The sequence below is a fragment of the Clytia hemisphaerica genome, unplaced genomic scaffold (genome assembly GCF_902728285.1).
Source record: "Clytia hemisphaerica strain Z4C2 unplaced genomic scaffold, Clytia hemisphaerica genome assembly, whole genome shotgun sequence".
Taxonomy (NCBI): domain Eukaryota; kingdom Metazoa; phylum Cnidaria; class Hydrozoa; order Leptothecata; family Clytiidae; genus Clytia; species Clytia hemisphaerica.
This window is the reverse complement of record NW_027103912.1, coordinates 253324-264887: the sequence shown is the minus strand read 5'-3', so window position 1 is coordinate 264887 and position 11564 is coordinate 253324. Positions and strand designations below refer to the sequence as shown.

Below are 11564 nucleotides of genomic sequence, written 5' to 3'. Positions count from 1 at the left end.
CTTTTTAAACGTTGTCCATAATTAAACTTAAATATATATTTTACTTTAGTAAAACATAGGAGACAAAAGATATGTGAATCTTATTTTTATTTTCAATATAAAAAGAACACTTTATAGACATTGTACATGCATTAATATATTTTAGTAAAACATTAGGAAGACAAAAGACATAAATGTTTTTTTTATATTAGATGTAAGAAAACAAAAAACTTTTTAAACATTGTTCATACATGGTTATATATTTTAGTAAAACATTAGGAAGACATACATTAGATATAAGAAAACAGAAAACTTTTTAAACATTGTACATACATGGTTATATATTTAGGTAAAACATAGAAAGACAAAAAACATAAATGTTTTTTTATATACATTAGATATAAGAAAACAGAAAACTTTTTAAACATTGTACATACATGATTATATATTTAGGTAAAACATAGAAAGACAAAAGACATAAATGTTTTTTTTATATATATTAGATATAAGAAAACAGAAAACTTTTTAAACATTGTAAATAGATGGTATTATATTTAGGTAAAACATAGAAAGACAAAAGACAAATGTTTTTTTTTTATAAGCATACAAAAATCCGAAAACAGGCTCAGAGATGCTTAGGTCGAAAGCTTAATAAGGCTGAAAAATGCATAAATTTAGGGAAATACTGAAAATCCGTAAAATTCCAGCTAAAAAAAGCAAAAATCAGGAAAAAAACATTTTTCGTAGGCTCAAGTAATGCTTGCCATATGCTTAATTTTTCACCATATCTGAGCCTATATATGCTTATAAGTGCAATGCTTATAAAAAAAACATGTATTTTAGATATAAGAAAACAGAAAACTTTTTAAACATTGTACATACATAGATATATATTTTAGTAAAACATAGAAAGACAAAAGATATGCAAATGTTGGAAGACGAAATAAAAATAACTAAAATGTCTTACCTAAAGGTCAAACAGATTTTTGCCGTTGAGCAAACTTTCTGATGTTAAAAGTCTATACAACCAGATACAACACAAAAATTTCTTCTTCAAATTTTAAGATAAACTCCAAAAGGAACCCCTTGGTTGTGTTTCTAGTCACAGAGCCAAGCTAAAAGTTCATGCAGTCTTCTAGAAATACACGCTTTTTATATATAACTATAAGTATATCGGGTGAGATTTCGGAGTTACAACAATAGGACTATTGTTTAGAACAATAAAAAAATTGAAAATATTGCTGACTCTCAGCCAAAGCAAAGTACACCATTCTTATAAAAAAGCGTCTATCTTAGCTGATTGTTATAGCTAATCTTACTGCTTGCCTTGAAATTGTATTACACATAACTTAGTCCTTAGCAAAAGCTTTTTTGGAAAAAGTTAAGCCTTTTGGCACTATTTCAGAGGGCAATTAAGAACTGAAGGGTGCATAAGTTGTATAATTTGATTAAGAATTAGTCTTATTTTTCCTAATGTTACTACTAATTTACATAATAATGACTTCCAATAGTTTCCAGTTCCAAAGATAACCGCTCTCCCCCACAGGAGCCCAACTTGTCATTTCGGCCGAAATGAGGTTTGACGGTTACCAATTTCTAGAGGGAGCACGCTGCGACGGAGAGTGCTGAAATTTTGCACACACACCCCTTGAGAATAAACTCTATTGGCTTCCAATAGTTTCCAATTCCATAGATAACCGATCTCCCCCACAGGAGCCCAACTTGTCATTTCGGCCGAAATGAGGTTTGACGGTTACCAATTTCTAGAGGGAGCACGCTGCGACGGAGAGCGCTGAAATTTTGCACACACACCCTTGAGAATAAACTCTATTGGCTTCCAATAGTTTCCAATTCCAAAGATGACCGCTCTCCCCCCACAGGAGCCCAACTTGTCATTTCGGCCGAAATGAGGTTTGACGGTTACCAATTTTTTAGAGGGAGCACGCTGTGACGGAGAGCGCTGAAATTTTGCACACACACCCTTGAGAATAAACTCTATTGGCTTCCAATAGTTTCCAATTCCAAAGATGACCGCTCTCCCCCACAGGAGCCCAACTTGTCATTTCGGCCGAAATGAGGTTTGGCGGTTGCCAATTTTTAGAGGGAGCACGCTGCGACGGAGAGCGCTGAAATTTTGCACACACACCCTTGAGAATAAACTCTATTGGCTTCCAATAGTTTCCAATTCCAAAGATGACCGCTCTCCCCCACAGGAGCCCAACTTGTCATTTCGGCCGAAATGAGGTTTGACGGTTGCCAATTTTTAGAGGGAGCACGCTGCGACGGAGAGCGCTGAAATTTTGCACACACACCCTTGAGAATAAACTCTATTGGCTTCCAATAGTTTCCAATTCCAAAGATGACCGCTCTCCCCCACAGGAGCCCAACTTGTCATTTCGGCCGAAATGAGGTTTGACGGTTGCCAATTTTTAGAGGGAGCACGCTGCGACGGAGAGCGCTGAAATTTTGCACACACACCCTTGAGAATAAACTCTATTGGCTTCCAATAGTTTTCCAATTCCAAAGATGACCGCTCTCCCCCACAGGAGCCCAACTTGTCATTTCGGCCGAAATGAGGTTTGACGGTTACCAATTTTTAGAGGGAGCACGCTGCGACGGAGAGCGCTGAAATTTTGCACACACACCCTTGAGAATAAACTCTATTGGCTTCCAATAGTTTCCAATTCCAAAGATGACCGCTCTCCCCCACAGGAGCCCAACTTGTCATTTCGGCCGAAATGAGGTTTGACGGTTACCAATTTTTAGAGGGAGCACGCTGCGACGGAGAGCGCTGAAATTTTGCACACACACCCCTTGAGAATAAACTCTATTGGCTTCCAATAGTTTCCAATTCCAAAGATGACCGCTCTCCCCCACAGGAAGCCCAACTTGTCATTTCGGCCGAAATGAGGTTTGACGGTTACCAATTTTTAGAGGGAGCACGCTGCGACGGAGAGCGCTGAAATTTTGCACACACACCCTTGAGAATAAACTCTATTGGCTTCCAATAGTTTCCAATTCCAAAGATGACCGCTCTCCCCCACAGAAGCCCAACTTGTCATTTCGGCCGAAATGAGGTTTGACGGTTACCAATTTTTAGAGGGAGCACGCTGCGACGGAGAGCGCTGAAATTTTGCACACACACCCTTGAGAATAAACTCTATTGGCTTCCAATAGTTTCCAATTCCAAAGATGACCGCTCTCCCCCACAGAAGCCCAACTTGTCATTTCGGCCGAAATGAGGTTTGACGGTTACCAATTTTTAGAGGGAGCACGCTGCGACGGAGAGCGCTGAAATTTTGCACACACACCCTTGAGAATAAACTCTATTGGCTTCCAATAGTTTCCAATTCCAAAGATGACCGCTCTCCCCCACAGGAGCCCAACTTGTCATTTCGGCCGAAATGAGGTTTGACGGTTACCAATTTTTAGAGGGAGCACGCTGCGACGGAGAGCGCTGAAATTTTGCACACACACCCTTGAGAATAAACTCTATTGGCTTCCAATAGTTTCCAATTCCAAAGATGACCGCTCTCCCCCACAGGAAGCCCAACTTGTCATTTCGGCCGAAATGAGGTTTGACGGTTACCAATTTTTAGAGGGAGCACTGCGACGGAGAGCGCTGAAATTTTGCACACACACCCTTGAGAATAAACTCTATTGGCTTCCAATAGTTTCCAATTCCAAAGATGACCGCTCTCCCCCACAGGAGCCCAACTTGTCATTTCGGCCGAAATGAGGTTTGACGGTTGCCAATTTTTAGAGGGAGCACGCTGCGACGGAGAGCGCTGAAATTTTGCACACACACCCTTGAGAATAAACTCTATTGGCTTCCAATAGTTTCCAATTCCAAAGATGACCGCTCTCCCCCACAGGAGCCCAACTTGTCATTTCGGCCGAAATGAGGTTTGGCGGTTGCCAATTTTTAGAGGGAGCACGCTGCGACGGAGAGCGCTGAAATTTTGCACACACACCCTTGAGAATAAACTCTATTGGCTTCCAATAGTTTCCAATTCCAAAGATGACCGCTCTCCCCCACAGGAGCCCAACTTGTCATTTCGGCCGAAATGAGGTTTGACGGTTACCAATTTTTAGAGGGAGCACGCTGCGACGGAGAGCGCTGAAATTTTGCACACACACCCTTGAGAATAAACTCTATTGGCTTCCAATAGTTTCCAGTTCCAAAGATGACCGCTCTCCCCACAGGAGCCCAACTTGTCATTTCGGCCGAAATGAGGTTTGACGGTTGCCAATTTTTAGAGGGAGCACGCTGCGACGGAGAGCGCTGAAATTTTGCACACACACACCCTTGAGAATAAACTCTATTGGCTTCCAATAGTTTCCAATTCCAAAGATGACCGCTCTCCCCCACAGGAGCCCAACTTGTCATTTCGGCCGAAATGAGGTTTGACGGTTGCCAATTTTTAGAGGGAGCACGCTGCGACGGAGAGCGCTGAAATTTTGCACACACACCCCTTGAGAATAAACTCTATTGGCTTCCAATAGTTTCCAATTCCAAAGATGACCGCTCTCCCCCACAGGAAGCCCAACTTGTCATTTCGGCCGAAATGAGGTTTGACGGTTACCAATTTTTAGAGGGAGCATGCTGCGACGGAGAGCGCTGAAATTTTGCACACACACCCTTGAGAATAAACTCTATTGGCTTCCAATAGTTTCCAATTCCAAAGATGACCGCTCTCCCCCACAGGAGGAGCCCAACTTGTCATTTCGGCCGAAATGAGGTTTGACGGTTGCCAATTTTTAGAGGGAGCACGCTGCGACGGAGAGCGCTGAAATTTTGCACACACACCCTTGAGAATAAACTCTATTGGCTTCCAATAGTTTCCAATTCCAAAGATGACCGCTCTCCCCCACAGGAGCCCAACTTGTCATTTCGGCCGAAATGAGGTTTGGCGGTTGCCAATTTTTAGAGGGAGCACGCTGCGACGGAGAGCGCTGAAATTTTGCACACACACCCTTGAGAATAAACTCTATTGGCTTCCAATAGTTTCCAATTCCAAAGATGACCGCTCTCCCCCACAGGAGCCCAACTTGTCATTTCGGCCGAAATGAGGTTTGACCAATTCCAAAGGCCGAACCCCAACTTGTCATTTCGGCCGAAATGAGGTTTGGCGGTTGCCAATTTTTAGAGGGAGCACGCTGCGACGGAGAGCGCTGAAATTTTGCACACACACCCTTGAGAATAAAACTCTATTGGCTTCCAATAGTTTCCAATTCCAAAGATGACCGCTCTCCCCCACAGGAGCCCAACTTGTCATTTCGGCCGAAATGAGGTTTGACGGTTACCAATTTTTAGAGGGAGCACGCTGCGACGGAGAGCGCTGAAATTTTGCACACACACCCTTGAGAATAAACTCTATTGGCTTCCAATAGTTTCCAGTTCCAAAAGTAGTCACAAAAACTTGAAAACGCAAATTTGAGAATATCAAACGAATATCAAACGAATATCAAACGTCAAACGTAGAATATCAAACCAACTTCAACTTAATCTGATTCACCCAGTCGGCCGATCGCATCACATCAATCAAGCTCCTTCACCTGAACCCTGAAGACAGAAGAGATGAAAATAATTAAAGTTAGAGTAAAATGGAATAAACACACGACCCATATGAATAAAAATAAGCCTGTGGAAAGAAAACATGGCCATATGATATCCATGAAACACATGGCCGAGAAAAAAAACATTTGTTTTGTGAGATGAAATCCAATTTAATACAAAAAAGTCAACACAAAGAAAAAGTACTAATGTAACATTCCAAAGGTCGTTGAAACTATAAAGGTGAAAAAAAAATTAAGATTTACCTTTCAATGGGCCATAATCAGTCCAAAAGTTAATGCGTGCACCTCAAAAACTGAAGAGATTCGTTGGTTTTCAAGGCCATCTTTGTTGTTTTGAAAATGAAACGCAGAAAAAAAGACTGGGCCCAGACATCTGGAAGAAGCGGGAAAAAAGCAAAGAAGATAAAGCTTTGACACTCTTACTATTAATTGTACAAAAGTTGCAATTTTAATCAAAAGTCTTACTTTATAATACTTTTGATATCAATCATATTCTATTGCAATAAATATTTTTACAAAACAGATACTTTTAATAGTGCTACAGAAAATTGATCCCATCCAACACGAAGCAAAGTCGATATGTCACCGGACGATTTTTTTTGAAAATTTCGTGCATATACAAATTTTTTACGCCACACGCCCAGATCTAGAGAAAGGATGCTACACTCCCTTTCGGGCGCTTCGCGCCCTCAAAACGGTCGTTCCGCAATAAAATTGTATATTTTCCTCAAGGGAATAGTAATACCAATCATGCTGCCGCAAATTTATGTTGTTGTATAAATACAGTAACTGATTAACCGTCCTCAGTAAACGTGATGTTTGTCCACGGACACAGTGCAGAGACGAAATGATCCACTTTGCAACAAACATTGCTGGCACTCCATTTCCTAAAATGTATATTTAAAAATAATTAAAATCAACATAGGACAAATCGGAATATCGGTACGTACCGAATAATAGAATTATAACTGCTAAAATAGATAGCGTAGGGCTTAGAACATGTTAGTTAATTGTCACATTTATTGCGTAAGAAATCAATTTGGACATACCTAATAAGAACCAGAATAATCTGGCAGTGTCTCCAACACCAAGTGGACGTTTAAAGAATAGTACTCTTATTTCACGGGGCCATGTTGAAATTGACGGAAGCAAGTTATTGCATATCATCCTTGACAAATCCAGTCTTGTAGTAGTAATATATCCACTTGTCATTGATCTAACACGATCCACGTATTCTCTCAAACGATCATATGTTATTGCGTCGTGAGGGTTGACTCGTTCCATTTTACAAATATAAGTATTCTCCTGTATGAAACTACTGAAGTAAGTGACTTGAGGTGAAGTAATCAGTTCAAAAATTAAGCTATTTTATACACTTAAGAAAATAATCGTTACATCCCTCGGGAAGGAGATGGCAATCCTAAAAGTAACAATAATGTTATAAATGAATACGTTTCAGTAATTCCCTTAAGGGTAAAAATTGAATTGATGCTACAGTAATTATATTAATTTTTCATCGTTGCAGTTGATGTGTAAATAATCGTTATATCCCTCAGGAAAGGGGATGAGAAACATAGAAGTATCAATAATGTTGTGAACTAATACGTTTGACTAATTCCCTAAGGTGAAAATTAAACTGACGCTAATAATATAAACTTCTCATCGTTTGTCAGTCAGTGTGTTTGTGTGTGTATCATTGAAAATGCCACGATTGAAAAAAACATCGATTGAGAAGGTGAAAAGTGGTAAGAAAGGAGGAAAAAAAACATCGATTGAGAAAGCGAAAAGTTGGAAGAAAGGAGGGAAAAAAACGTCGATTGAGAAGGTGCAAAATGGCAAGAAAGGAGCTTTTCGAAACCGTGCTGAAAATAATGAATTGATCAATTTAAGCTTTGAGGATTTGGAAAATCCCTATAATTTTTACAACTTAATGCAATCACCGATATTTAACCAATGGTTACGGAAAAATAAACTCTTAACAGATCACTTAGAATGTGAGAAGTGTGATGGAAGGCAATGCACACTTATGAAAAGGGTAAAACATATCAATGGCGAAAGCTTCAGGTGTAAAGGGTCTAACTCGCATGAGTACAGTATACGAAAGTTTTCTTTCTTCGAAAACACAAAGTATGCAATTCAAGATGTGTTGGCATTTGTTCTAGAGTTTTGTCTTTCTTCAACCATGAAGAGAAATTCGAAAGTAACTGGTGTGTCTTACGGAAAAACTTCTGTTGACTACTGCAGTTATATTCGTGAGATTTGTGTTGAATATGTATGGAAATGTCAATCAAAAATGAAATTTACAGGGACTGTTGAAATAGATGAAAGCTTATTTGGACGTAAGATAAAAGACAACAAAGGCAAGAAGAGAAATCCACAAGTGTGGATTTTTGGTAAATATTTTATAACAATTCTGCTTTAAAACACTAAAAATAAATTAAATGATAGAGGTATCTTTGTTTTCGGGGTGCAGACTTAAATTATTTATTTGTATTGTTTTTTTTAACCAGGGCTTGTTGAACGAGAAACAAATCGAATCATCATGTATCCAGTGGAGAGCCGCAATGAAGAGACACTTTTACCACTTATAAAAAGACATTGCATGCCTGGAACAACTATTTTTTCAGATGGGTGGTCAGCGTATCAAAATTTAAATGATCATGGCTATGAGCACTTTTCTGTCATCCATAAAAAAGCATTCAGTGCAACTTACAAAAATGTCAACACTGGAAGAATTATCAAAGTCAACACAAATCGGATCGAAGGAGCTTGGGGCCATGCCAAAAATCATTTTCGTAAAATTTATGGTGCCAGTCGAAAAACTTTCTAGTAAGTAGTTTATATAATTTTCAATTAATGTATGAATATAATAGTACAAACTAAAAAAAAGCCACTATTGATTGTAATATCAAAAAAATAAAAAGTTATGACAACTGACAAAATCCTTATGACACTATTTCTCAATATAGTATACTGTCTTGTTTTTTAGTGCACACTTATGCGAAATCATGTGGAGAAACCACCATATAGGCCAAAATCTTTTCAAATGTATGATGGAGCAAATAGCCGAAATTTATGATGTTGAAAAACTGGAAATGAACTTCACGTACGATCAAAACGTTTTCTCACTTGCAAATGTAGCTAAAGATGACCTATTCATGTATATAGAGGATGAATCGTACTTAAAGGTATGTATAATAGCTTAAATTGATGCTACAAAAATAACAATGGTGCTAAATTGCACATCCATTCTAAAAATGATATAATTTGAAAATATATTGCGGCCATGAACCTTGAAAATTATTTTGTATTTATAAATTTCTCCTTTTTTATATTAATCTAGCATATGGACGTGACTGGATTAATTCAAGAAATGGAACATTCACAAGAGCCAGATGCGCCACATCTTGAGACACCAGAAATGTTATACACAACAACAGACATCGACTTAGAGATTGAAAAGAAAACGAATCAATCGGTGGAATTAAAGAGCGACATTGAAGAGATGAGTCCAGGGGTAGTACGGACATCACCAATCAATCAAAATTCTTGCCACAACACATCAGCTACCAGTCAAACATTGTTTTCCAACAACATTTCTGGAATCTCTAAGGAAGATCCAATGTCACCAATAACAATCTCACCAGTAAAATCAACTGAATTTTCCAAGCCGTCATTGTTTGGAAACAAGATTTCTGCCGTTAATAATAAAGAATTAGCTTCAGAGGTTTGTTATTGAAATTTTTCGTGAATGCATCTGAAAAATAGAAAAAAATTATTTTCAATTTTGTGAAAACATTTTTTAAAAGAAATACTTTAAATTTCAAAATTCTTTGTCAAGAATCTGTTACATTTAAGGTGGCTTCTAACATACTTTCTTTCACAGAATACCCCATGAACTAGCTTAAATTATTCAATCATTTTCAGCGGAAGAAATTGAAACGCAAAGGTATTCATATGCCATCCAACTTTGAATTTGTTAAAATGGGTAACGAAAGTAAATCACAGATCATAGGCCATATAGGCCAAAATCTTTTCAAATGTATGATGGAGCAAATAGCCGAAATTTATGATGTTGAAAAACTGGAAATGAACTTCACGTACGATCAAAACGTTTTCTCACTTGCAAATGTAGCTAAAGATGACCTATTCATGTATATAGAGGATGAATCGTACTTAAAGGTATGTATAATAGCTTAAATTGATGCTACAAAAATAACAATGGTGCTAAATTGCACATCCATTCTAAAAATGATATAATTTGAAAATATATTGCGGCCATGAACCTTGAAAATTATTTTGTATTTATAAATTTTCTCCTTTTTATATTAATCTAGCATATGGACGTGACTGGATTAATTCAAGAAATGGAACATTCACAAGAGCCAGATGCGCCACATCTTGAGACACCAGAAATGTTATACACAACAACAGACATCGACTTAGAGATTGAAAAGAAAACGAATCAATCGGTGGAATTAAAGAGCGACATTGAAGAGATGAGTCCAGGGGTAGTACGGACATCACCAATCAATCAAAATTCTTGCCACAACACATCAGCTACCAGTCAAACATTGTTTTCCAACAACATTTCTGGAATCTCTAAGGAAGATCCAATGTCACCAATAACAATCTCACCAGTAAAATCAACTGAATTTTCCAAGCCGTCATTGTTTGGAAACAAGATTTCTGCCGTTAATAATAAAGAATTAGCTTCAGAGGTTTGTTATTGAAATTTCGTGAATGCATCTGAAAAATAGAAAAATTATTTTCAATTTTGTGAAAACATTTTTTAAAAGAAATACTTTAAATTTCAAAATTCTTTGTCAAGAATCTGTTACATTTAAGGTGGCTTCTAACATACTTTCTTTCACAGAATACCCCATGAACTAGCTTAAATTATTCAATCATTTTCAGCGGAAGAAATTGAAACGCAAAGGTATTCATATGCCATCCAACTTTGAATTTGTTAAAATGGGTAACGAAAGTAAATCACAGATCATGTCCACTCCAAAAAGTGCATCAGCGAAAAAAGCTCTCACAACATTAACATCAAAGAATCTTACTGCTGTTCTTCTGGATGAATCATCAAAGAGAAAACCATCTACAACATCTGATTGTGTTTTGGGCATTGATTCTTCAATATCTGATTTCGAACCTTCGCCTGCAGTAAAACGTAAAATTAACCGGGAAAGATTATCACTGAAAAAAACAAAGAAGCAAACTCCAACTCAACAACCTGCAAAAATTATGAAATTGGATGATAAAAATAATGATCACAGTTTTCTTCGGGAAGAATCAATTGAAAATTCTCCAATAAGACCTCTAAAGCGACGTAGTTTATCAAAGCGTCCGAAAAAGGTGCCAGCGAAGTTCAAGGATTATATATATTGAGTAAATGTGATAAAGTTTTAAAATTTAATCCATACCAGGATTTATATCATTGTTAGTGAAGCTTGTATGTATCATCATCATATCTTCCTTTTTCACGTGTTCTCAGTTTGTAATATTATCTAATAAAATCATAAAAAAACTTATTTATCAAAAATGAATAACCCTTACAAACCAATATTGACTCATTCTAAAAATGTCTTATTTTGATATTGTTACCCCAATTGCTAGAGAAGAACCAAATATACTTTATAAGTTTTTTAAACTTTTTTCGTCGTTAACTCATCCGCCATTTTACAACAACAAACATGAAACTAAATGTCATTATCTTAAACCACCCCGATTGCTTCCGTTTTGAAGTTTTGACCGTCCTTAGACTTGTAGGACAGTCGCTTTTTGTACTCACGAAGTCAGGTCCAAAATTTCCGGATTTTTTCCGTAAGCTGCATCGGTATTACAAAAAAATACCGTAATCAAACTCTTCGTAGGCTAATTCGGTACGTACCTTAATTAACCCGAATAAATACATCTGCCCCGCACTTCCCTGATTTCAATTTCAAGCCACCGTGGTCCATCTTTAAAAGACAAGAAAGGTAATCGTTACTATTATATAT

At 37.5% G+C, this 11564-nt stretch overlaps 2 protein-coding genes and 1 long non-coding RNA gene across 3 annotated transcripts; 2 read left to right on the top strand and 1 right to left on the bottom strand.

The window, feature by feature from the left end:
- The first annotated feature begins 7261 nt into the window (after window positions 1-7261).
- On the top strand, window positions 7262-9632 carry LOC136809278 (uncharacterized). The gene is made up of 6 exons (XM_067065796.1): window positions 7262-7952; window positions 8070-8388; window positions 8549-8747; window positions 8903-9286; window positions 9487-9556; window positions 9613-9632. Exons 1-6 carry the CDS (start codon window positions 7262-7264, stop codon window positions 9630-9632), a joined length of 1683 nt encoding a protein of 560 aa, XP_066921897.1.
- Window positions 9633-9648: 16 nt separating this feature from the next.
- LOC136809268 (uncharacterized) lies at window positions 9649-10994 on the top strand. The gene is made up of 3 exons (XM_067065788.1): window positions 9649-9741; window positions 9897-10280; window positions 10477-10994. The coding sequence occupies exons 1-3, from the start codon at window positions 9649-9651 to the stop codon at window positions 10951-10953; spliced, it is 954 nt and encodes a 317-aa protein (XP_066921889.1). The 3' UTR covers window positions 10954-10994.
- Window positions 10223-11074, bottom strand: LOC136809269 (uncharacterized). The gene is made up of 3 exons (XR_010846962.1): window positions 10989-11074; window positions 10626-10723; window positions 10223-10308 (listed from the first exon to the last, which is right to left on the bottom strand). It is a non-coding gene; the product is annotated as an uncharacterized lncRNA (long non-coding RNA).
- Window positions 11075-11564: the final 490 nt, after the last annotated feature.